A 27173-nucleotide genomic window follows, 5' to 3' on the forward strand; every position below is an offset into this window, starting at 1 on the left:
CCCAAAAAGCAGAAGTAGCTTTGCAGTAGACAGATTCACAGTGCCAGCAGTGGCTAAGCTGTCACTAGGCTGAACGTTCTGGGTTTTTTGTTGGTTTTGGGGTTTGGTTTTTTGTTTGTTTGTTTGTGTTTTGTTTTTTTTTTTTTAAATTCAGAAAGCTTGATGCTTTTCCACAGCCAGGTTAAGCTATCAGTGTTCCTCACCACATACTATTTCTGATCCCATGCCACTCATTCCTATGCTTACTCTGGATAAGCACTAAAAAACTGATCCAGGTTAAAACTAACCTATTTGGCCAAAACCCCAACTTTTGCTATAGATCAGTACCCAATAAGTCAGCTGAGCAGCCAAATCAGTGTCAGTGCTAGCATGGACTGTGAGAGTAAGTAGACAGGACCAGTCCCAGTCAGTTTTACTAGTATGCCTTTGAAGTACTTCTACTAATCATTGGCAGAGCCAGCACATCATTTTCAATAAGCTTTAATGTCACAGTCACTGTATATGGATCTACAGCCAGGACTACAGCATTATTATTCAGGATGTGAAATACAATTAAGTATTTGTCAATTTATTTATTGAGTAGTGCACATTTTAAAATAATTTATAGCGGATTTAATAATGTTAAGTGATGAGGTGCACATGTATGAGCACTCTGCTTCATGCCATGAATACAGTGCCAGTAAATGGGTTTTCTTCTCCTGAAATACTGAAGAGCACATCCAATTCTTCTCCATTACATAAACTTTTAAAATATGCTCACCAAAATACTGTTTTAATATTGGCCAATATTGCATAAGGTAGGACATCTATCAAGAGTAAGGATGTTTTACTGCGTTTTGTCTGGTCATGTTTTGTTGATTTTCAAGGAATCTAGCCAGAGCTATATATTCACAGCGATGATTCAAGAAAAATGGCTTGCACTTAGAGAGCATTATTTGTCCAAGTTCACAATAACTTCCAGTTATGCTGGCCTATTGTGTCTATGCACAGAGATTGCTCCTAATCACCTAACAGCAAACATTGAAAGAACCATCTAATATTTACCTATTGCTACTTTGATATTTTTGCCAGCAGGAAAAGGTTAAATTTTCATTATGTCTCATTCTGGGGAATCTTACTGCTTGGCAATTCCCTCACTTAGTACCTCTTAGCTTCCCAGCAGCACATGTTGCAGGTGCCATCAGTTTCAGGCAGGTGAACTTCTTCAGAAATAAGGTAGTGCTGTGCTGATTATCATTTTTACATCTTACCCATAGTAGATTAGTTGTACAGGGAAGTAGGAGCCTGTGGCTGCAACCAGCATGTTTTTATAGACTTAATACAAAAGAAGCCTCTGACTCTCATCCCAAATACTGAGCCTATAACATCTTTTACTCTGGAATTGTTTGTGTCCTGATGTAACAGTTTGTGCTCATGGAACTCCATTATACCACTGTCTCTGCAGTTTAGTACAGATTTCATCATTCTATCATGTTAACAACTGGTTTTAGGGAGTAAGAAAATGTTAAAGAGTAAATAGTGCATAATACAATAATAACATGCATAATTGTGCATAGTCTTCTTTGATTAGCTGTGATCATAGAAAAAGGGATATGGAATAAGAAGTGGGAATTTTACTGCTGAAATTCAAATAAATGCAATATTCCCAAACTGCAAAATCCAGGGTCACAATCACTGTGAAATCTTCACCAAAAGCTTGTGATCTGTGGGAATGTGTACTACCTAGGCCTCTTTCATTAAACTGTTTTCACAAATATAAAAACCTAATAAACTTTCTTTGGTAAATGCTATACTGCTTTCTACTAGTTTCAGAAGGGGACATAGTACTGTTTTATTTTTTTAAGGCATATAAAGAGAGAAAGTACAGTCAATTAATGAAATCTTTCGAGTGACGTGCATAGGGATCTTCAAAGAAGATAGGGATCACGAAATACAATAAAGTGCTGAAGATCTATAGAATCCTTACGAAGCTCAGAAATCACTTTCCATTCTCTAGGAAGGGGCTCTAATCACATGCATACACACAGAATAGGAATAGCTTTAAAACTTAGACTTTGACAATCAATATTCTATTTAATGGACTCTTCCTCCCACTCAAAAAAAAAAAGAAAAAAGCACAAGGAATACTGAAGTCAGAATATCTGTGTCATGAAACATGTATTGTACTTTGTAAGAATGTGTCATTATGTAGACAGGGCAAGATTTCCTAACAACTTAATTTTCTGGACCTGAGGGGTGGGGTTTTTTTGGTATATCAAATCATGGCAGAGTACAGTGCTACTTGGGACCAAGACTATGTTCAGTGACTTGGTTGCTAATGCAGCACCTTCGCACTTAAAAATTAAAAAAGGCACAAAAGGAATGAATTGACTCATACAACTGCTTTGGGCAGCTAAGCAGACTAAAGATTAAGTGTAAACAGGCTGGCTCCTTCTTTAAGAGGTCACAATTCTTTATTTTCATAGATGGTTATATTAAAACATCTGGTCTTCAAGACACACCTTTGTGGCCAATACGAAACTCCTATAACTTCAACAATTAAAGAAAAGAACCCTCTAGCTGATTAGTAACTCATGGCTTTATCTTGATCTTTCTTTCCCTTTAGAACTATGTCTTTTCCTCAACTGGCAGTTTCAAGAGCTTGCCATGAGCTAAAGAATTCATTATCAGTCTTCAAAACAATTTACCATGAAGTTTAAAGTAGTAAATTAGTGCTTAAGGAATTAACTTTGGGAATGTCAAATATAAAAATTGAGCCAAATACAGAGTAGACAATATTCCGCCTTGCAGGTATATTTAATGCAGTTGTGCATATTAGGATGATTAGTTGTACAATTAAGTCTTCTACTGATCACCACAGTAATCTGCATCACAATCAAGAAAGTTACACACATACCACTTGCAGTCAAAAGGAAAGAAATCCTGTATATAAAGGTTTCCAATGTATTTTTTAAGGAACCTTCCCTTGAAGATCCTTGCAGAAGCCCATGGTATACACGCTAAATCAATGCAACAAAACTTCCAATAAAATTGTGGTTTAATCCACCTGGCAACAAAAGGGTCAAGTGGCATGAAAAAAGCTCAAGTCTGCAAATTAGTTATTGACACTAATAGGTTACTCTTCAGAGAATTTTCACCATAAAGTTGTCTGCAGGCTGCAAGTGTTTTTCTAATGCAAACGTAACTTATGAAAAAGAAAAAGGGTAGGCCACCAACTGAAAGAAAACATTTATTGAATCAAAGTCAATACTTTCCTTTTAATATCTACAAGCCAACACTGAACTGACTTTATTCAAGAATGAACACAATGTACAAAAAAAGTATGTCTGTTATAAAAATATGTCAATTTTTTTTTTCCTGGCTATTGAGCTGAAAACATTTTGACAAGTGCAAGATAGTGGCTTAAATTTGCTTACCAAACCTATTACCAATGACAAAGTTCAAATAATTTTGTAATCATAGTATATTTAAGACTCATTGATAAAGTGGCATTAGAATTGTTGACACCTAAAAAAAAAATACCACTGCACTGCCATGTGTTTATGCACCCAGACAATTGAACCTCTTGATCTTCTGTCGTCACCAATCAGTACCTTTATCAGTGAAGACTATCCAACCTAATTCGAACTATTCAACCAGATAATTGACACCTACCACTGGAATACAACTTAGGGAAGGCAAACTACCTCGATGGCCCTGTATTTTGTGTGCTGTTTGCGAACTGAGAGAGAAGAGTAGGTAGGTTCATACATGATTAAATCAACCTGACAGCTACTGCCATGTGAAATCAGGGAAAGGATGGAAAAAGAATAAGGAATCATTTATGACAGCAATCTATATTTACGAACACATGTGTGTTTACGTATAAAAATGGATCTGACTAGGCTCAGTTATGCCTTGTTTGCTTGGATGTTTTTTTTTTCCCCACATAAAAATTTAACTCAACCAGGACTAAAATCATTGACTTCTCTCAAACCACCACTAAAGAGGAAAAAAAAGGACCATTTACAGACATAATCTGAAAACAGTGCAATATTAAAATACAATTTCACAACGTGTGAAAGAAACATGCTTTGGAACCTGAGCAAAAGGCATTTTACTGACTTAGTAAAAAGTCACCCTGTGTGTTGTTTTCATTGGCATCTGTTCTGCCAGATTAGTATGTTGCTCATAGCAACTTCCATGGCCCCTAAATATTTAGTACACAGAAACTGCCAACTACTTAGAGGGGTCTACTAAACTTTTCAGCTAATATTGCAGGCAGTCTGACATGCTGCTACTGGAAATGACCATACAGCCTAAAATTAAGAAACATTGGAGAAAGAAAAAGAAGCAGCCAAACATGATGCTTTTCTTCTTTAAATAGATTAAAGCGCTTCCACAACACTTAGATACGGTACTACACTGGTTTACAGTCTCAAGGTCAGCTCTTTCAAAATAAATATACTGAACATTTACAACAAATGCCTCATGAATGCAAGCTCTCTCTTTATTATCTCAAGACCAGTTGGATAAAAACTAAAATAAAGACGTAACTCTGAAGCAGCTAAGTTACAAGTCCTTTTTCAGAAACAGGCATGACTTGGTGCCACAGCAAAATTTTTCACCAGTCTGCAGTAAGCAATTTTTTTTTTTACTTCTAGCACCAAGCGGGCCACCATACGAAGCAACCTCACAATGCATGCGGTCATCTACTCTGCTGATTTTGTATGAAATAATAATCTGTGCTTGCAGGTCCCAGACCTTTCAAAAATGGGTATGAACAATAGATGATTGAAGACATTAATGGAAACTTATTTCTAAATTACTTGAGTGAAGAAAAGATTTAAAGACTAAAAAGCAACAGAATGTTGCACGTTAGTATTTCTGAAGGATGAGGGAAGCTAAGGTTGGTGCTTTGATTTACCTTCAAACAAACAAAAAGCTAAAAACAATCCTAAACAGCTCTATGTCCGTGATACTGGTAGAGGCCAATGTGTGCATGCCACTGAAAGGCACAGTCGGACCAATCTGATAAATGGCATCATCAGAGCAGAACAGCAATGTTTCACTGGAGCAATCACAAAGGGTGAACAATGAGCCATCACTTCTCTTGTCATGAGCACAGAAAGCAGTCACCAAGGCAAAAGAGGGGACACAGGAAAGAAGATACAGGAACTCACATAAACCTGGAAGACAGAAAACACATTAAACTGAGTTTTGAACATTCTGAGTAACCATTTTCCTACTGTAACATTGCTATTCATTGATTTAACACCATACATATTATCCTTAAATGGATGGAACTGTTGCAAAAATCGTACCCTAATCATACCACAAAATTCTTCTGAGATTTGTTATACAACTAACTTCACTTGCAAAGATTTGCCTACAATATCATCTTAGGTATAAAACAGGCTTATGGACAGACTGATGCAGTCAGGACAATCTCTTGTTCATTGTGTAAAAAAATTAACATGCTTACATTGCACTGAATTTTTTACTCAGAAGTGCATTTTAAAATTGGGCATCGTAAAAACACAGCTATTTATAGGGAGCTAATTATGAAGCAGTATGATTGTTCTTCCTACGGCTCTAAAGGTGCCTAAAAACCAGAGTGCAATACTTACTGGAAAGGTTTCCCCAAGGTTATCCTGCCTTTGTATCTACAAGCTGCATCTGAACATTTGCAGACATGCCACCTCCATAGCCTCCCTTAGACTGCATTTGGTTCTGAATTGAGCTGACCTGGAGACAGAAGGGAAAGAGCAGCAGAGAAAAAAAGAAAGGCAGTTAGTGAGCTATGGCGTCTTCTTGCTTCCAATTTTATTTCCTGTTTAGGTTTGGTTTTCAAGTGCTACTTTACCATTAAAGCTACATTACTTTTGCATGAGGACATGTACAGCGTAGGCTTCCTGGAATTTTCACTTCTGCAGGCAGCTCAGCAGGAGAGGTGGAAGAACTGATGCTGAGGCAGAAGTTTTTCCTCTCTCCCAAAGAAAACTGATTTAGGCTTTCACTGACCCACCTGATTACTCAAAAAAAATTAATCAAATCTCTTACTGGTATCCAACTCTACTCCATCTGACAAGCTATAATTTATTATATGGAAAATGTTCTTTTCCAAGTATGATAAACCAGAGAAGTTGACACCACTACAGTAAAAATATAATAGACAACTTACAAAATATCTGGATAGTATCTGCACTGTGTGGCTAACTTCAGATAATGAAAAAAGGACTTTCTAAACCAAAAAGGAGCTTTTGGTTTGTGGAAGGTTTTTTATTTATCTATTTAGGTAACAGCATACACTGCTTTCCTTAATTGCTACTAGTCCTTTAAATGGCAGGGCATTTACTGTTTAAATCATACTCAATCTATCAACTTCCCTGAAAATAGCTTATTTGAAGATATTTTTAGCCTGATGCAAATAAATACATAAAGACCCACGCCCCCCCCCCCCCCCCCCCCAAAGACATGCACATGCCCCTGTGGCTTTCATTGCCTTTATCAACAAAAAGGAAGGGAAACCATAGTTCTTTCCTGCTTGTGTTGCATGAGTCAAAATAATCATCTCCAAATGCCTGCAGGAAGCCAACTCCAACCTTAAAGGTTTGGCCTTTTTCTCTCTGCACCCCAGAGCGTACACAACAAGTACACAATGAGCACAAAATAACATATTCCTTCAAGGCTACAGCTTCTGAAATTGAACTTGCAGAAAGCCTGTGCCTGCAGGGCACCACTTGCAATTATTACATGTACGCTCCTTCATAGAGACCTCAAAACATCACTAGAAAGCTGTATTAAAACAGCACTGGAGAAATACTTCCAAGTAGCATGCATGACTTTTTCCCTGTCTACAAAGACAAAACATATTGCAAAGTATATTCTTTTCCACAGCAAAGCAAAACACTCACACACACAAAATGAATCAGCACAACTCTTTCTTACATACTGTTTCTCAAACCAGTGTCAAAAAAGGAGCCTGTTTTGGGATCTTTGTCTTCAACAGTGGCATATTGCAGTGCTGTCCAAAGGATCTGATTTTTACGTATTCAAGCAGCGCAATGTAAAACCACTTTCTACCTTGGTGCATTGTTCAAATAAGTGATACAGCTGCAGAAAAGCAGCTATATTCACATTTTTCTTCAGGGGAAAGTGTTCAGAGCCAATACTCTAGTGGGTCTGACATCAGAGACTACAAACTCAGTAAGAAAATGTGGAGAAGTGCAAACCACATTCATGGGGTGATGTTTAAGAACTTTCACATTTCACCAAGCTGGTCGTCATCTTCATCAAGGATTTTCTGTTGCTCATTGGAACAAAAGGAGTTTGAATTTAATTTTTTTTTTTCCCCACAGAAAATTAATTAATATACATGTAAACGTATTCACAAGAATGACTTGAGGATGGCATTAATTTAATCTGAATGAACCCTGCCTCTAGTGAAAAAGAGCTAGAAAACCATCTCCAGGCCATATCATCTTCCACCCTGACAACTTGCTTATATGATTTTAAAATTTTGGAGAACAGCAAATCAACACAAATTGCAAGGCTAAAGTGTAAATTTTTATGATTACTTTTTATAAAGTAATAGAAAGAATAATTTCTTTGTTACTTCAGTCACACATACAGACGTTAGTGTTAGTGGGTAAGGAAGTATATCAGTCTAAAATGCAGAGGCTGTTACACCTAAAGCAAATAGAATGCAGCAAATTAAACTCGACTACATTAACAGTTCAGTGGCTATTTTGTATATGAAAACTTACACAGGAGACGTACAATGTTAAAAACACTGAGAAAAAAGCAGGTCTAACTATTGTAGGCTTATAAGTTGGTATTCTTTCTGAAGCATCCTCCTTTTGAGGCAGTCTGAGCTACGAGAACAAGCACCATGAAATGCAATTATTTTTAGTTTCTCAAATATGCTATTGCCTTCCTTTGATGATATATAACAGCAAGGTTCTTCCCTCTTATGTGTAATTTAGGTAGGATAAGGATTTAAAGATTTTAGAAGGGGAAGAGGTTTGCACCAATTAAAGATCACACAATCTGTTGTGCTGCTTATCTATCTCATTAATTTCCTTCTTTCCTTTTCTTTCCCTCCCTTTTAGAATTAGGAAATAGCACAGATGGTCCTTGACAAAGAAAACAAGGGAAAACTAAGAAAAGGATGGAATACATGAAATCAAAGACTAAACTGAGGAATATGAAGCAGAAGAAGAAAGTGAGAGATTTCACCATGGAATATGAAGGTAAAATAAGAAAGCGATGGGAATGAGAAAGAAACAGTGCACAGGGGATTCCTACTGTTTAAGCGTACCTTTGACAAAGGAGCAAGGCGCCCTACAGAGAAGGCAAAAAAAAAGCAAAATATTTCAGTAGTCAAAAAACTACTGTACTCAGAATCATAAGGACATGCAATAAAGAACAATGCTGATGAAAAAAGGCACAGAGCAGATAGTGGGTGAAGAACCAAATTTATATGGGAGAAGCTAATGAAATTGCAGGAGGTCCTCCTAAGGCATTCAGACGAGAGAAGGCACAAGGAGGTTCACGAAGGAGTATAATGTCCACACTTCAAAAGAAATTAATCAGCAGAAAAACATGTGGAGGTTAACACCATAATCTTGGAATTTACACTGCTAAGAATGGACAAAGAGACTGGATGCAATATTAGCACAGTAAGTTACCACAGAAGAGGCAGGAAAATAAGCAGTATGAAAAAGTAGAGATTTGTGCTTCTGAAGAGAGAGAGGGACAAAAAGGATTATTTTTTACATACAGATTGTTTATATCTGGGATCAGAAAAATCACTCTGGCCACTGATGCAGCACATTATCCAAATGAAAAGTGAGGGAAAGAGATAGCCAGTTATGAGCATTCAAAATTAAAAAGTCTATGTAGAGAGACAATAATGATTGCCTACTATCTGGAGGTGAATTGGATATTATGCAAGGCAAAGGTGAGGGCAAGCAGGGGGAAAGTCTGAGGTGAAACAGCAAAGCTTCAACCAGTGACCACAAACCCCACACAAGGCAGCTCAGCTGTGAGAAAGAGGAAGGTTCTCACAAGAGGAACAACAAACATTTAAAAACCAAAAAGCCATGCTTTAAAAAGAAAGAAAACTGCTCACTTTATTACCACTTTATTATTTCATTTTATAAAGGCTTTAAATATTAATGTAATAGACTGCATTAAGTAAGTAATTAGCTTTAACTGAATTTTATCAAGTTGAAGCTGTGTTTGTCCATTTAACTTGCTTACAGATGTTTTAGTACAAATCAATTCCCATCCATTATGTTGTTTCTGGGAAAAGGTAGTATACGGTCTGTCACATCAGATTTTCTAGCTTTGCCCTTCCCCAATACACACGGAGTTACAAAAGTTTTCGTCTGATCTCAATAAGCTGTAAACTAGTTGAAACTACAGATGACCTCACTTGCCTACATTAAAAACACCTCTTTCCTTTACAGCTCTGCTCTCTATTCAGATACCTCTGACAGAACTCTTTCTTCTGCCTTGTCAAGAAGTATTTTTCATCATTACCTACATACAATCCTTTTCTAGATTGCATATTACTAACCTTAAAAACAGATTGACATTTCACATAAATACAAAGCTGTGCAAAAGAAATAATAAGCTGATTTTCAGTATCCATCTTAGCCTCTATTTTTCACTTTCAGAGAGATAAAAATCTTTATTGCTCCTATCACCTACAGGAAGCTATAAAACCTTGTGACACTGTTACTTGCTCTGGAAATAATTCACAGTGCAAACAGGGCTACAGAGTATAGAAAAACATCAATAAGGACACCAAAAATATTTGTGTACACTATAAACCAAGCTAAGTTAGAGTTTTACATGAACTATATTTAAAATTACTTAAAGCATCTAAGGTAAGAAATCTAGTCAATTATTGACACTTTTTAAAGCTTTCTCTAAAATACTCTAGTAATATACCTCTATTTTAGTTAGTTTTAGTTTAGTTTTACATGCCATCAGAATGATTTTTTTAAAAAGTATTCTAGACATAGCTTGTACAATATATACAGCATCTACTATGAATTGTCAATAAATACAGGAATTTTAAAAATGGTATTCCATAACCTTGAATGCAAGTGTTTAGGACTTGGAATTAAGATGCTAGCAGGTTGTTCTTCAGTTTTATAGAGATTCTTTCTTATAGTTGAAAGCCTCATTGCTTCAGCCACCATATACATATACAGTGTTCCTGTATTCCAAGATGAAATATTCATCTGCTTATACTTACCGAATTCATTCCACTGAATAGGTCTCCTGATCCTACATGAGCTGTGTGAACAAAGTTTGTTGGCTCCCCAATCATGCTTCGGTCAATTCGCCGTCGTCTTTTCTGAAAGGAAGGTAAAGAGACCATCTAACTGAGAGTCATTCAAAAGGCAAAAACAATGTGTGTCATAAATGTCAAAGTTAACTGTCCGTAGAGTATTTCATACACTGTAAGATATTTTCATAGAGTCAAAAAGCAGAGTCCAAATTCCCAGGTTAACCAAGACGTTGGTAATACTGTCATTTGTTTTTACTTGGAGGATCTATAACAGATCATTAGACCAGCACTGATACCACTCCTAGCATTTACGCCAACAAAACTCTTGTAAATAACCTTAGTATGTTCCACGGTTTATTTAGCAATAATTGGAATGTTTCGTACAGTAACCTCTGCCTATATTTATATTTAAATCATGATGTGGCAGATCAAATTTTAGATTTAGTCACTCAAACCAAGAATTAATGATCAAAGATCATTAGTATAGTCTATGAAACCACTAACTTACAGGATTTCTGATTTGCATGCTGTGGGAACTTATTGTCACTATTTGTAATATACTTCATAGTGATGTTCAGAACAATGCCTTGAGTTTGATCAGGGTTAGTCACAGACATATCTTTACCAAACCCTGTACACTCAGATAACTTCCAGTCTGCGTGTTTGTAGCAAGGCAGGGTGCCAGATTAGGGACTCTATTCCTGTGCCATGAGACAGAAGACAAGAATTGCTTAACCTCTGCCTCCCCTTTCTCAGAGTGACAGCTTCATATTTTATTAATGTAATAACACGCAAATGAAAAATTGGAGGCAGTAAGGACTTCATCTAATTAAAGGTGCTTTGGTTGCCTGCCTCCAGCTAAGCATTGCATCTAAAGGAATAAAACAAGAAAATCCTATCCTCATTTCTTAGGCCAGAACCAGGGAGCTTACACAGAGCAAATCATGCAGTGTGCAGTCACCATATGCCAGTATCCTGTATTTGAAAAAACCCAATAACCATGAAGCACAGTATGAATATCTCAATTTAAGGTGTGTCATACAAAATAAAGTGTAATAGCTAAAAAACTACTTGAGCTCAGTTAAAAGCTTCCCATCATCTTAAAGTCCACTCAGTCTCATTTTTAAAGGGATCTCCATTTCTAATCTGGAATGAGATCATAAGACCATCCAGACTCAAGACACAAAGGTACATGCCTCACAAGTGGGCTAGCTGCTATTGAAACACAGCTACAGATTAAATCTTTATGAATCAGAACCCACAACTATGAGAATATATCGTGGGGTTTGGCCAGGAAGTGCAAAACACATTTAATCCTTTCATGTACCTTTTGCCTATTACTAAACTCAGATTTCAGTAGGTTTCAGTACCTTACTGCATCATATTAATGGCTGGGGTAAGCAGAAACACATAAAACACTCCCATAGAAAGAGCAAAACAAAATGACCCAATCTATGCCAAAACTATTAGTAAATTCTCTACTCCCAACAAATTTGACAAGATCAACCAAATAAAATAATCATAGCGATAAAAACATCTTCATGTTGTTTGAGGGCTTTCACAGAGAAAACGTTTATGGAAATTAACCGAGATGTCTCAGTTACAGGAAACAGGAAATTAGTAGAGTTCACAGGACCATAAATAGCCACAACAGAATCTATTACTATGTCCCACCAATGCATTAATATTTCAATCTGGAAGTCAAGCTCACTTATATATATAGAAAATGATTTCTTAAGTTATGTATGCTATCAGCTAGTAAAGCATACATGACTAACTTGGGGGGAGAGACCCCACACCAGGTTTATGCTTCCAGTGGATGAGAACTGCTCCTGTGACACGTTCAGGCTGAGGAGCATCTCCAACCTGCATAACGATTATTTTAAATGCATATTGCTGTATTTATATAATATAGTATTGTAATATGCTGTGACTGACACAGAAAGAAGCTCTAGAGAACTGTATGAAACACACCACTCCAATTAAAACACTTAAAATTGTTTCAGTTCTACAGTCATTGCCTCTCTCCCCCTTTTAAAAAATAACAGCCAGAATCAGAGTAATTTATGTGTCTAAACAATACATCCATGATTTCTTAGTTTTAGTAGAGTTTTGAAATGCAGGCTTTTGATGCAGAGAAAATTTAGACAATCTCAAAGCTTTCAGAATTTTTTGTTTCTTTGTTCTGCAAATAACCAAACTCTTTCTTTGGGCAATTTGGGCAACTCAACTTATTCTTCTCCTTTTCTTGTTGCTAAGATTACTGGCATGCCAGTAACAGAGTTAAGTGCTCGATCTTGTGAATGACTGTGGGTGATTCTCTGCTAATCGTCAGCTAGTCAACCAGTAACCACTAGTTGAAGTGAAATGCCATCAAACCCTGTTTATCTTAAGCGAGTTTCTTATCAGAGGTCATCAGCCAGTTACACCCTGGCATGTGCCCACTGACATGATCTCCTTGAAACAGTGGAAGAGTATTTAAATGCTCTGCTATATTAAGACCACAAAGTAGTTCACTCTGAAAGCAAATAAAACTTTTTTTTTTTTTTTTTTTTTTGCTGCAGGAGAACTCAGTTTGCATTTATATTGGTGTTCTAGCTTAGATCATGAGCATGCTTTTGAAGCAACATTACCAATCCCCATTTACCATGCTTCAGTTTTCATGTCAAAGTAATCTTGGAGTGTACAAATTAGACTTCTTTTGGGTGAAGCTGAACTGGAAGACTAGCTGATACACTCCCATTGCTAATGAACATTTGAGGCCAACGGACCAGGTGAGCCAGTCTGAAGCAGACCACAAAAGAGACATCTAATGCACATCATGATTCCCCAACACCAACTGTTCTGCTGTACTGCATAGCTGCTCTTACTAGGATGTGCCATTTCCACAGACACAGCCTCAGCCAGAACCAAAATGACTAATTAGCATGGATGAAGGGACATTGGGAGTGCTGTAAAAAGTCACCTCTTTTTGAGGAATGTAACACAGGATACAGGAGTAGGGGAGTATGCCTGGAAAGGTTATAATAAAGCTTTTAGAGAGGACACCATAGACATTAGCTTGGCCAGGACTTTATTGTGAAGTGGTATTTTCTGAGACCCTGTGCCTGTAAGAATACCTGCAATACCATTGTTCTAGAAACAATAAGAATTAACACACAGATTGTTTCTTCAGTAAATTTAGTATATTTAATTTGAAAGAAGCTGAGAAGCAGCACATTCATCTCTTACCTAAGGAGAAATGAATTGTATAGTTATGCTCATTTCCCTCTGTGTATCACTTGTGCCTTTCCATACTTGTTTCCAGTGCAAGTCATATGCCTGAACTGACAGAGCCCAGAGAAAATTAATTCCTGCTAGCCTTCACCCATGCCCCAAACTCCACCTGATAACATACCATAAATAATTAGCCTTAGAATATATATACACCACTAACCATTGTAGTAATGAGATCTGACTATAGAGATGATCTATAATACAACTGCATGTTCATGATGCTAGTGCAAAGGACTTCAACATACACACACCTGAATATTTGTTATCTTCTAAAGGTTTGTTTGAAACATGTTTCTGACCAAACACATATATGTCCCAACACCGGCAGCCTAACTCAATGAGACCCTATGTCCTGTATCCGTGTTTCTTGTGGATGTTTTCTTAGCAGGTGGGAAGTAGAAGAAAGCTCACATGATTAGCTAACTTGACCCAAACTAACAAGAAAGCTAACAGACAAGTTCCTGAAACATTTGGTATCAATGGGCAAAAAAAGGTCTCAAATTTGAATTGTAGTATTTTACTTCCCCCCCCCCCCCCCCTTGCCTTGTCCCAAGGCACTGCCCCCTTTACTAAGGGGGGAAGGGGTGGCAAGGAGCACAATGGAAGCGAGATGAGAGGAGAAGACCCGTAAAGGGATCATGGAAGTGGATTATGAAATGTCATCATTTAATGACTTTACTGAGTTTGTTCCCTTGACAAAAGTCTGTAGAATTTGGATTACAAAGTATGTACCAGGTAATCGTTATGCCACAAAAAGAATAAATAGTTTTTAAGCAGAAGAGATGCGGGTTTGTGTGTTAAATGTTTGAGAGGAATAGAAGCAGTCTGAGGACCCATCTCAGAAGCTTTGCTTTGAACATATACTAGATGCAATGGAACTGGATCACATTTCAGTTACCATAGTAATGAAGTAAGGAATTGATGTCTCCTCTATTCTTAATCTGCAAGTGATGCTTTGCACCCACACAGGGTGCAGCTCTTTTGAAGTACAAGATTAGAATTCAGAAAGCCACCAACAGTTGCATCACACAGAAGTTATTTCAACCCTGCAAGTTTCTTGAAACTTTCGATAAATAGTTTTAAACTTCTGTTTAAAAAAAATTAAACTAATAATACCATGTATTCAACCTGCCCTTCAGCAAAGCCACAAGCATTCTCCTGAAACACCATTTTCATAGTTCAATAAACTACTTATTGCAAGAAATTCAGAAGTGTAATTTGTTTCTTTAAACAAATAATTGCCACAGATGGCTCCAGAGACATGTAAAATTTCCTTTATATTCCCCTCTATTTTTGGCTTGCAGGGAAGAAATGATCACCTTTGACTATTTCCAAAATTTGTCCAGAGGCTGGGCTGTGCTTCTCTAGTTCAAGCTACTTCATAGCTACTTCATGGCAACAATTCTAAATTAGACAAGTTCTCTGCCTGTATATATACATATAAAAAAGAAAAGTTTTGGAAATTTTTCTCCTTTGCATGGTTATGCATCCCTCTCTACCCTTCATGAGAGGACCTCTCAAAAAAAAAAAGAAAAACATGCAGAGTAACATCAAGGTCTCAAATAGATCAGAAAATATTTGAGTCATGTCACTTAGATCCTAGCAGACTGATAATTATTTTTCTAGAAGCTGCTAAAAGTTGCAAGGGAAGTCAAACAGAATATCATATAAAGGTACCCCAAAGTCAAGTACCAACCTACATATGCTGGCAATCAAAAGCAAAGCAATCTCTTCTGTTTAGCTAGCAGAAAAGCATGCTCTGCTAAATCTACACCAGATTTTTTGAGATAGCTGCTAGATACATATCCCAAATCCCAGTCTGAGCGAAATGCTGGTGACACAGAGCACTTCAGAGGACCCTGTGACACAAAAGCTTGTGTGGATTTGACCTGCAGAAGGCTCCATCTCAGCCCCGGTCAGCCCTCAAATGGAAGTGGTATTACAGGTCCAGATGAGGAACGTGCTCTCTAAGCATAAAGTGATACATGGTGGAAACTGAAGAAATTCAGAGGGGGAGCTAAGTTATTGCCACATTGTGAACACATAGTTTCTAAAAACAATGCTTCTTTATTAAAATTCCTGTGTATGGCACTTCTCTCCTACCACCTACCATTTAATTTTTCTCCACTTAACACACAAGAAAAACTGCCAACCCTTTTTCCCACACAGCAGTGCTCTTTACCCAGCTGTATTTTGTCTTGGCTTTCTAGATCTTAGCATCTCCATCAAGTAAACTGTAAGAAACCAGGCAACAGAATACCTGCTGCCCTCAGTGCAAGCCTACTATAGGGAACAAACAGAGCACATCTACACTAGCAACAAATTAGTGGCAGGGGCAGACTGGAATTTTGCACCTCACATTAAGAATAATAAATTTTGGTATTTAAATCACAAGTAGTAAATCTTTGTTTTGATCATTCTTCTCTAAAACTAACACAGACACAGTTGCTCTTCTATTGAGGAGTACATTTTATTATTATTTATTAATATCATCAAGCTACCACAAGGCAAGCATAACACTTTCCTACTGCTAAATTTGTAACATTTACCAAAACATTACAAGTGTCATTTTTCATGACTATGCTTCCATACATATATACAGTTGTCTTATTTTATATGCAGTAAAAATATATTGCACATAATACATTTATGTATTACATAAGGATATATTAATATATCTTATATTGCATTTCAAGACATTTTTCTGTCACTTCATGTTTAACTGTGTTCCAAAAGATGTAGGGCACAGTAAATTAAATTAGAAAGGAAAATAGCATGCTGATCTATCTAGCCTAATCTTGTGCAACATGTTTCCAAGCAGATCCAAATCAATATGAAGTGATCCATATATAAAATGGCAAGTGATGCACCTTCCTTTTTTGACACAGTTCTTTTTGTCTTTTATTCTAACTATCTGTAGAAGAGGAACTTTGGTTCAAATTTGTCATCATCTCTCCTTATTCCACAAGACATCCTGGGAAAAATAGAGATCATGTTATTTTGGCTTCTCTGTTATTTCATTACAAAATTTGTAAGCTTGCCACAAAGACTCACATGCAGAAAAATCTAAGAAATTACATTTATTGAGGCATAATTCTTGCGCTTTATAGTCTCCCTTTCTGAATAAAATGATGAGAAACATCTTTTGTATCTTAACTTCTCAACAGCCTTGATACCTAATCAGAGAAAACCAAAACAAAACACCATGCTTTGGCACCTCATTTGATGCAGAGTAAAAGCATCAATTTCGAGATTAATTTTTCAGTCTTGTATCAGACTCTTCTCTAATTTCAGACTATTTAAAAAAAAATAATTCTTTAACAGGAGTGCAGATTGTGTAAATCAAGGTATTCATAATATTCCACATTACAGCAGGCTATCACAGCAGCATTTGAGGCTTCAGTGGGCCCCATTCACCTGCCAGGATTGCCTTCAACGAGTCAGCAATGCTTACTGCTGGCTTGCAGGCTCAGTAACCTAGCTAAGATAAAAAATATTTTTTCCCTTTTCTTAAATGATTACTGTCATAAAAAAGGCTTATCTCTCTTGGCAAGATAACTAAAGAACACTTAGTTCCTCGCTGAAGCCTCGTTCAAGACTTAATAAATTTACTTGCGAACTCCCTACTGAGAAACTCTCCCTGGTGAATAGAGAAGTGAACGATCCATCTGGACACTATAAAGATCTGCTTTGCAGATTGAGTTTTCTGTGGTCAGAGAATGACCACTTACATTTATTACCTCCAAAAATTTTGCTCTTTTCAAAGTAGAAAGATGACCGTGAATTCATAAACACTAGAAAGTTACACAGCTTTTAAACTTGTCTCCACAACATAAGGGTCAGTTTTTCAGACTGTTCGGTCACTACTACCTCAGTCATTAAAATGGCATCAAATACATTAAGAAGCAATTCACTCTATACAATAGCTCTTTGCAAGCTTGACTTTTAAATAATGGCAGGGTAATTTGAACATAATGAAGTATAATAACTTTTAACCACATCATCTAATTCTTTGCCACACTAAGAGATCTAGATTTAAAACATCTTTCCTTACTAAAACAATCCAAATCCCAAACTCTCCTAAAATAAAATAAATCCCAGTAGAGCCACCACAGCTGCTGTTCCTGTGGTCAACGGGACAAATGCAAACAAGGAATATGCTCCTGGTTCTCCTCTGCACCTGCCTAGTGCATTTGTTTTCATGATTAGGAGCTAGTCTGCTCATACATCCAACATTGTATGGGTGCACTATCAAGAAAGTGCTAGGTAAGTATGTGATTTGCTAATTATTTTTTTTCCTTTTAAATAGGAACTATCAGATTTATATGGAGGCTTACAGCTATTGTGTTTGACCTTCTTTCACAAATAACCCTCAAACAGCAGCCCTTTTTTGGAGAACTTCTGTTACCATTCATTCTAGTGTTAATTTCAGGCTAACCCAATGCAAAAAGCAAGCTCTTTTAACCTGCTAATTTACTTTCTGGGATCCTCGCCACCAATCAAGATAGGTGTTTCATAACTTTTCCCTTAGGACAAAGTGATCTATTAAACTTTTCAACTATATAACTCCCTGTTGAAATAGAGCTGTTTCCTAGCTTTGAATTCAAGAAGTCAGTTGAAACTTCAAAAGCAAGTGCAGGCCAAAGATAAAACTAGGATAGAAATCTAAGGAAAGGATTTAATCAAAGACGAGATAGTCAACCATTTCAAAATGGGGGATTTGGATGGTTACAGGAAAAACTGAAAGAGAGAAAACACCCTTCATTTTATTTGCCTTCTTTGATCCTCCTACTTTTTTTATCTGCTCTGAAAAGAGTGCCAGCAGCAAGGGAGTCCCTATGCTGTGCCACCCAGCTGATCCTCCACATGCTAACACACAGGAAGAGCTGGGTATTTGCTCAGAATAGGAACTATCAGATCACCCTGTAGACGTGGCTTTCTGTCCTCCCACATACATGCTGTTCTGCTCCCTAAATATTCTGATGTTCACAGGATGGCTGTCTCTCAAGACAAGCTGTGGTCTGAGTGACATGTCTGGGTTCCCAGTATTGAGCTATCAAAATTACCTAAAAAGGTCTTAAAGAGTGTCTTTCATCAAACCCTACATAAAGGGGCTGCAGGGGCAAGGGTGTCCCTTGTATTTGTTTTTGTTCATTGTGTGTTTAAGATGCATTTCTCCACACTTTCCTCCCTAATTAGGGACCTAGAGATTCTTGTTAAAAAAACCAAAAAGAATGTACATGTATAAAGCTGGAATGCTAATACACTCCCTCTCTAGCAACTGGATCATTATGTAGCAAACTAGTACTGTGAAAACAATGGCTGGATGTACAGTATCATCATATAGCCAGTATGATATTTTTGAAGAAAAAGCTGTAGGAGAAAAAAATGCTTTTGCTTTTAGCAAATTCGGCACCTTCTTGAATCTTTTGAAGTTTACGCTTTTTGATCTGTTTACACAATATTCCATTATATTATGATGGTGTTAGTCATCACATGACAAAACTGGCAACTGTAGCCTATGTTTTCTAAATAAACAGGAAAATTTGCCAGGTGAGGTCAAATGACTGAAAGACAATAGGTCTTTTAAGAAATGTGTTTAGCTTACACATTAAAGGGAAGTTGTTCCATTCCAGACGCTTAAACCAACTTTAAGGCACATAGTAAACGAGAATCCATTCCTTGGTATAGCTATTAAGTGCTGTCCTTTTCAAAATACACATTAGCACAATTTTAAGATGACACTTACAACTTGTGACTTGGCTGTAACATTATACCACAAACTAATTTCTCTCTCCAATAAGTTTCTTCTCATTATTTTTAGTGATTAATGCCTCTTTAACATAACTTAAAAACCAAAACAGTCATCTCAGATAACAATACTGGTTTTCTACTATAGCAACCATACTTATTTAATGTCTTTAGACAGACGATGCCGTCTGATTGTAGAGTAACAGGTAATTCATCAGTGATAAGGACAGCAGGGCATGATGAAAGGAACAAGTCTGTGATAGTGGATAGTGGCTTGAGGTATCTCAGCAAAAATCAGAACTTAGTATTTAACATATACTCTTTTCTTACAGTTGCCAAGCTGCTTAACTTCCAACACGTTAGTTGTTGCTTGGATCAAGTACTTATTACCAGCCCACATAGCTGGAAACAAAGTTTATCACTGCACCTTCTGGATACAGATACACCACAGTACAAACTTTCTGGAAATTTCTAATAGCTTCTTTAAAAAAGCAAATCCCAAAGTTCTGATATCAACTCATTGCGAACTGCATCGTGTTGAGCTCTCTTTCCTTTCACTCGCTGACCTTTTCCAACAAGAACAGAGGAAATACTTGAAAGGTCATCTGGCATGGTGAGCGCTGTAGTTCTCTAGATGACTTGTGTCAGGATTACAACATGTAGCCCCTCCTGCTCAGCCAAATGAATGTCACCCCCCCCCCCCCCCCCCCAGCTACAACACAAACAAAAGCTTCAGGTGTCCTTAAGTACACTGCATATTGACATTCTTTTGTCAAGAAATTGTATTTCATGCTTGCAAATCTTGTAGTAAGACTTCCTAGAGCTAGCTGGTTAATACAAACAGGTTTGTTATGTCCTGCATATGCAGGTGTCTGCACACATTTGCATCTATATGGAAGCATAAATGTTGCATAAGATACATTACACAGAAGCCTTCTGTACTCCTATGTACACTCTGTATAATCTTCTAAATGAGAATGATATGCACATCCCAAACTCCATTACAGAAAAGTACAAGAACAAAATATAAACTGAAATATTACCTCCAAACAGGTAATAGCCACTGGCAGATACAGGATCCTCAGTCACACTCACGATACAAAACCAATCACTTAGTAAGTCTAATAACTTTCTCTGGACCACCTAGTTAAAACATCTACTGCTCTGAAGACAATAGCTCTAAACACATTGTCATATGTGCTCACAAGCAGAAGTTTGGTACTGCACATTGTGATTCACCTTCAACTATGACAGCAAATCAGGGCACACATGGTATTTTCAGAAAGCCTCCACACACAACTCTCAGTAATTCCCTTACTGGGAGAAGATGGATCTTCAGGAGTTAGGGCACTGATATTTTTTAGCAGTGGGATTCATAGCAGTAGAGGTGAAAGTAATAGTACTTGTGCCACAAGCAAAACCAAAGCCACAATATTTAATAATAATATCATGAAGAGTCAACAAACACAGACACAGTGAATTAATCAGCTTTTAAATACCTCTGTCAATGTCACCTTAGAAGCTTGACATTAGTTTACCCAATAGCAGCAGCTTCTTGTTTCTTTATATACATATGCAATCAAATACTTCAGTATTATTCACCTGGTTTTCTAGTGGTGTACTGTACTACTTCTCAGTGAAGTCTTATTAAAATGAACTTGCTCTGAATGAAGATACTTCCTTTTTTTTTTGTACAAATCCTTTTTTAAGGGAAGTAATCCCACTACAGTTTTTACAGTATGAGACACACTCCTGACTGCTGACCTTTCTGGCAGTCTTCCCACTGGCATTTCCTTGCTAAGTTACTTGTCACCTGTGTGAACTCATCATTACCTCTGGGTACTCCTTACTGCTTCAAAGGCATCCTGACCAGTTACCTCATCAGCACATGAGCACTGTCACACAGCCTCAGGTAGCCCATTTTGCAGTGGGGAGAAGCATTCATAAACATGGAATCATGAGTTTGCTTCAGTGGCCATCCCACTTCTTGCTCCTGTGAGGAATTCTGCAAAGCTCCCAAATTTGACTGTCAGCGTTGGAAATCTGTCCATCCAGTTAATTTTAGGTAAATCACTGGAACTAGTGCATCCCAAAATATGTTATGATGTAGTCTGTCTTTGCTAATTCTTGAAACATCAAAGCAAAAAGGTGTTACAACTTACACAAGCGAAGCATGAACAGCCTCCCATATTCTTCCCGTACTATGAAAAATAGTCATGCATTTGAAAGGTGATCCCACTAGCAGATGTGGAAATGATGGCATTACACACAAAATAAAAAAAAAAAAGACAACACAACAAGCTTCCAAGACAATTTAGCAATGGATGGCCCAGTAGACATTTTAGGGATCCTTAGATGCCAAGCCCACATGTAGCATGGCTTGAAGCATCTCTGGAGGAGTACTCTAACAGCAACTCTTCAATTCTCAAATCAACAGCTGCACTCAGACTTAAAATAGCTTTCTGCTCAGCTTTTGACATATTCAGAATAGTATCTGACACAGAGCAGCAACACAAAAGCCTGTGCCCAAAGTGTGACAAATACCCCCAAAAGATGAAAGGGAAGTTGTTCAGGAGCTAATTAACAAGTCCCAACAGAAGCATGGGGGCAAAGGAAGACCAACATGGCGTGCCATTGCAAATCCGTAGGCTCAAAAGACAGACAATGAAGAAAAACAGCCATTGTGAGCTTCCTAGTCAAGCACTGTATTCCTACCTAATTTAGTTTAACAAGTAACATAAAAAGGAAGTCCTTTCAAGGAGTGTTCTGCTTTCCCTGGCAAAACAACGGAATCTTTGCTGCCTTGTCCAACCTCCTATCAAAAGGAAAACACCAGTTCCAAGCATGTACAGGCACTTTTGCCTAGTCTAGCTGAGGCACGCCACCATTCCACAGGTCTTGAGTGTAAACAATCATGAATTATTTAAATTTCATCAAGTCAGAAATTGTCCCATATTCCTAATTTATTTGTCAAATTCTGCTGTTCTAAATACCACCTCGTTGAAAAGCAGTATACAGGAGCAGTAGCAATAGCTCCTTACCGTTCCATTAGCTGCACTAAGAAGACATATAGATTTTGTTGAGGACAAAAGTCTCAGGTACATTCATTATTCAGAATTTACTGCCAGACTCATGAGTAGGATCAACAACACATCACACAATCATTTTTAGAGGCAGTGTGGGCTGCTCATAATATTCAGAAAAATCTTTCTTCTTACTAATCCATTTCTGTGGCAAGCCTATCCCTCCTTGTCTTGCAGGTCTTCTGCACTAAGTTATCTATGATAAATTTATTACTGTGAGAACAGAATTTTTATTACTGTATTATTGTGGCTCCTCCTTGCATACTTTTTTACACCATTCCTTCAGTCTAGTACTGGCAATTCTGAAGTTGGATCAACTGTAGAAATCCAGGAAATATAGTGGCTTTCTTAGTGTGTCACACCTACTGGTCTTGCCAGAATAAGCCTATAATTAGGAGCTTCTTAAGATAGGAAGAATAGGAAAGCATGGTTCTTTAACAGTCAGCAAAACAGGGGAAGCTTTGGCATTGCAACACTGAGCACCATGGAGATCTCTCAGACTCCTCTAGGTTCTTGCATTACTGGCAACTTCAGGGCAACTGCTTCCCAGTTCCACAAGTCTAGTTAGCTTCTATCAAAAACAAGATACAGCCAACATCAGCTGTTGGGTACAGATTTACAGGTACCAGCAGTTAAAAAAAAAAAGTCAGAATGAAGAGGGAAAAAAAGCAATAAATATACTGAACGCAACCAGCTTTTCTAAGGAGCTTCAGGCTGGGAATTTCTAAACTGGGTGCATAAGTGTAGATTATTTATAATAAATATTTTTACTTTTGCTCTTCAGCAAATAGAACCATATAATAGCTAAAAAGACAGGTACACAACTCACATCTTCCCAACAACTAGAGCTATGAACACAGAATTGAATAGTTATTGTTGGTAGGAAGATATCTATTGTTCTTAAATTAAACAAAACCCCCATCAACTAAGCTACAACACTAACACTACCACCACCACCCTGTTTCATAGCCTGAGTGTCAGGTACCCTTTACCAATACACAGGTCGCCAGTGGACACTGGCAGCTATACCAATAAAACAAACTGTTATTTTTGAACAGCTGGCTCATCAGCATGACAACTACCAAATTTTGATCATACCAGATTATTTTAGAGTTTCCTATGCCACGGTGTCATCAAGCTACACCACCCAGAAACATGCTTCCATGATCAAAGCACAGAATTTGCAAGAAGTTAATTTTCTTGCCAGAATTCCTGCACGGTTTCTATGCCTCAACCTCACTTTGCCATTTCACTGAGTTTCCCTGAAGTGCTGTGAAGATCCATGGACACAGGCATTAAAGTAGCCGCCTACAACTGCTGTCCTGAACAGACATTGCCACCTATGTGCTTCTCCATAGCTTCAAAGTTTTACACTATGGAGAGCTACATACTACATCAAAATAATTCAGGACAAGAAGAGATGCATCAACATGAAAGGTCTCACTTTTAATAGGCAAAATCTGAGTTGTTTATTGTGGAATTGGTAAAACACCAGTTGTCACTTTATAGCTACTCTACAGAGAGCTTCTCAGAGCCTCTTTAACCTTTCACTTCAGATGTCCGGAAATAGCACATTAGAAATATTTTTGAAAATCAGAAGGCTGTGGTGGTCCTGCTGTCCCCTCTGGTGTTTGCTCCACATCCCTTTCTTCACTGCCTGCTGGAGCAAACACATGCACAGGCACGGACAGCCAGACAAATTTCATCCTTTCAGCTTACTGGCATTTACAGCCCACTGCATACTACTCACTTCTCAGGAGCCCTCCCTGCCTCTGCTCCTTGCTCTTCTCCATACAGTAACTTCAACTTCTGTCCTGGTCCCCTAAAGGTATCAGTCAGCTTTGTCATTTGACAGCCATCCAGGCAGGAATCCTACCCAAACACTGTGGGTTCTTCTTCTTACTGGAAAGAAAAACTGATTTACGAGTTGCCTTGATAAAGGAACCCAAAGGTTGCATAGCTAGAAGACATAGAGTAGTATTAACAAAATCCTGCCACTTTAAGCTTGTGGCTATTCCCTCACCTTTCTTTGTCCTAAATCATCTGCAGCAGTTACATTAATAAGTCCCTCCTGAAAAAAAGGAATTGCTATAGCTCTTCAGAAGCTTAAAAAGCTTTTGTTCATAAAAACAATGTCTACATCGTTTATGCTCCAGCTGCTTCTATGCAGAGCCAAACATTATAGCTTCAGAAGTGACCCTAGTTCTCTCTATAACATCATTCTAGACAATTTTAAACATAATCTCTTAAAGCTTTAAAGTGGTAATTTTAACATACTATACTGAAAATGCAAATATATTTTAAGTACACTTTATGAATCTAATATTCTTTAAAACGCAAGGGCAAACAAATTTCTCCATTAATAACAGCACAGAGGGGTTTTGTGTTCCAGCTGCAAAGCTAAAAACAAGTCAGAAAGCAGAAAGATGCATGCATTATCAAGACACTCGACATTCCCTCTTTGGGATCACTAAGGAAAAAATTGAGAACCCCAAACCTTTCTGCCCTTCCCAGTTGTTTCCCTGCAGGCTTCATTTTCAGATTACTCTTCTGTGTTCTGAGATTGTATAGTTACAGTTCATTTTTTTTAAAGAAACTAAAACATGTAAACTTGGATAAAACACAGTCTAAAACTTAGGTGTAGCTTTTTATCTGGGGAACAGTAACAGCATGAACCATACCATAGTTAGTGCATCCCGTAGCTTTTCTTGTCTTATGCATTGCAAACATAAGTGTCTGCTATGTTTGGTCATAAAAAATAAATCATCAGTGATACTCCTGCAATGCCTGCAGAGCCAACATTGCTAAGAGCCTAAGCTGAATTTTATTCCTTCTTGGGCACGACCAAATTATTTACTAAATTCCAGTGAGCTGAAGCAAAGGAATTACTTGCAGAAAATTAGGTGTACCAGTGTGGGAAAAAGATTCAGCCTGACTCTCTGAACCCACAGTGCGTTTGCAGATCTGGAAACTGGAAGTTTTACTTATTTTCAAAAGTGGTTCCTTGTAAGAGTCGATCACTTAATGTATGTTTTATTGACCAACAAACAACTATATGGTAAAACAAGTTTTCAAGTTGTATTTTAGAGCATGTTTCAAAGGGAAAGTTTTGTCTGCCTTTTTAGATGTAAAATACAAGGAAATGAAAACCAGATAAAATCCTTTTATTTCCTTTATCATTTTTCTTTCCTTTTCACTGGGTAATAATGTGAGCTGACTAATTCTGGAACACTAAATTACAGAAGTGATTATGTAATGTAAGGTACCATGCAGTACCTGATCACTTTTCCTGTTATATAAAGTAGATACAGACCACACTGATGTAAGCTCTTCGGTTTACTCTGATTAAACAGAAATTAGTATTTACACTGGTATCAAGTTCTGAGACAGTGAGCAAGAGACAAAGGTATTGCAGAATGTCATTTTGGTGACATGAAGCATCCTACCAGCAGCATACAAGGAGACTAATTTTACAGTCTTCAAAGGATGATCAAGATGCCCTCACATTTGTAAAATATTGTGGCAGATGTTACAAAGTAGTTATTTCACAGGAGTCTTGCGCACTTCAGAAACTACTCTTGTATTATAATCTCTTTAGATATAGAAAAGCTGTTTACAATGAACACCAAGTAAGTAGTTAAGTCTGAAAAAATAATATATATGTAATCTATAATTAACCTCGTTTGTTTTAACGTCTAGCTAGAATAAATTTTTGCCTTAATGTTTAAGCTGTGCTGCCTTCAAAAAAAATCATGATGCTTACACACATGCCCCATAAAAACATACTACTAAACATTCAAGAGTTTTGTATTTTTTTATTATTTGGTAGTGCCTTTTCTCAGAGGATCTCAGCACAGTTAGCAGGATCCCAAGCAAGCACTGAGAAAAATGCTCTGGCAGTTGGTTTTTGCTGTAATTCAGCAGATTATTCCCTATACACACAAAAAACCCCCCACCCACCTCCCGCCACCCCCCAAACACCAAAATCCAAACCACCATCCAAAACATACTTCACAAATCAGAGAAACCAGGAACTACAGTTTGTATGCCTTTGCTGTGTCGGAAAACACGAAGTCTTGCAGCCTGCAGAAAACCCCATAACCTTCAGTTCTTTAACCACTAAATCAGCTAACACACATCTATCTTCACACACCATCTATCAGTCAGTTTCTTGCCAGATTTTAATCTAGGTGTGTATGTATTAAAATGTGTAAGTTTCGTCTTGATTATCTTCTCTGTGTAGAAACATTACTCTCCTTTTATAACAGAAATGTTGGCATTTTATTCCTGAATTAAAAAGAGCAGCTAAATCTCACTGACCTGAGATATGTGCATGTATTTTATTTCTTTAAGGGTAGGGCCATACGATCCTTGATTACATCCTTTCTAGTCTTCCAGCAGTCAGATAATCTATACTGCTTTCACCATGACCACTTTAATCACCTTTTCTCCCTCATACTACTGGTAGCAGCCTAGCATTGGTTGCACAGTGTTTTACAGATTTGCCCTGTCTTCATGGTTAGCTTACAGAAAAGGTAATATCCACATAGCATATTGGGCTTAGAAATCTTTGACAGGTTTTAAAATAGTTTTTAATTATTGCTTTTAAGTAGCCCCAGTTCTTCTCTCTCACATACCAGTCTGTTTCTTTTTTCTCTGAACTACACACATTGCAGTTATTTTCCTTCCTCTCCCAAATCTTCCTTTCTTTGCATTACAATTTGAAGAGACATTTCATTTTCAATGCTTAATTCTGATGTTAATACAAGAAAATA

At 37.4% G+C, this 27173-nt stretch overlaps 1 protein-coding gene across 9 annotated transcripts in view; it reads right to left on the minus strand.

Annotated features, from left to right (window-relative positions):
- Nucleotides 1–2781: 2781 nt before the first annotated feature.
- Nucleotides 2782–27173, minus strand: part of CDC42SE2 (CDC42 small effector 2) — an 86636-nt gene continuing 62244 nt past the window's right edge. For all 9 annotated transcript variants that reach the window (XM_069776795.1, XM_069776791.1, XM_069776793.1 and 6 more), the window contains 3 exons: nt 10253–10354; nt 5610–5727; nt 2782–5168 (listed from right to left, as the gene is read on the minus strand). In XM_069776795.1, coding sequence (XP_069632896.1) covers nt 5629–5727; nt 10253–10354 — 201 coding nt within the window. In that variant the 3' untranslated portion in view covers nt 2782–5168; nt 5610–5628. The remainder of the gene's footprint in view (nt 5169–5609; nt 5728–10252; nt 10355–27173) is intronic.

Source organism: Haliaeetus albicilla, chromosome Z (assembly GCF_947461875.1).
Source record: "Haliaeetus albicilla chromosome Z, bHalAlb1.1, whole genome shotgun sequence".
NCBI lineage: Eukaryota > Metazoa > Chordata > Aves > Accipitriformes > Accipitridae > Haliaeetus > Haliaeetus albicilla.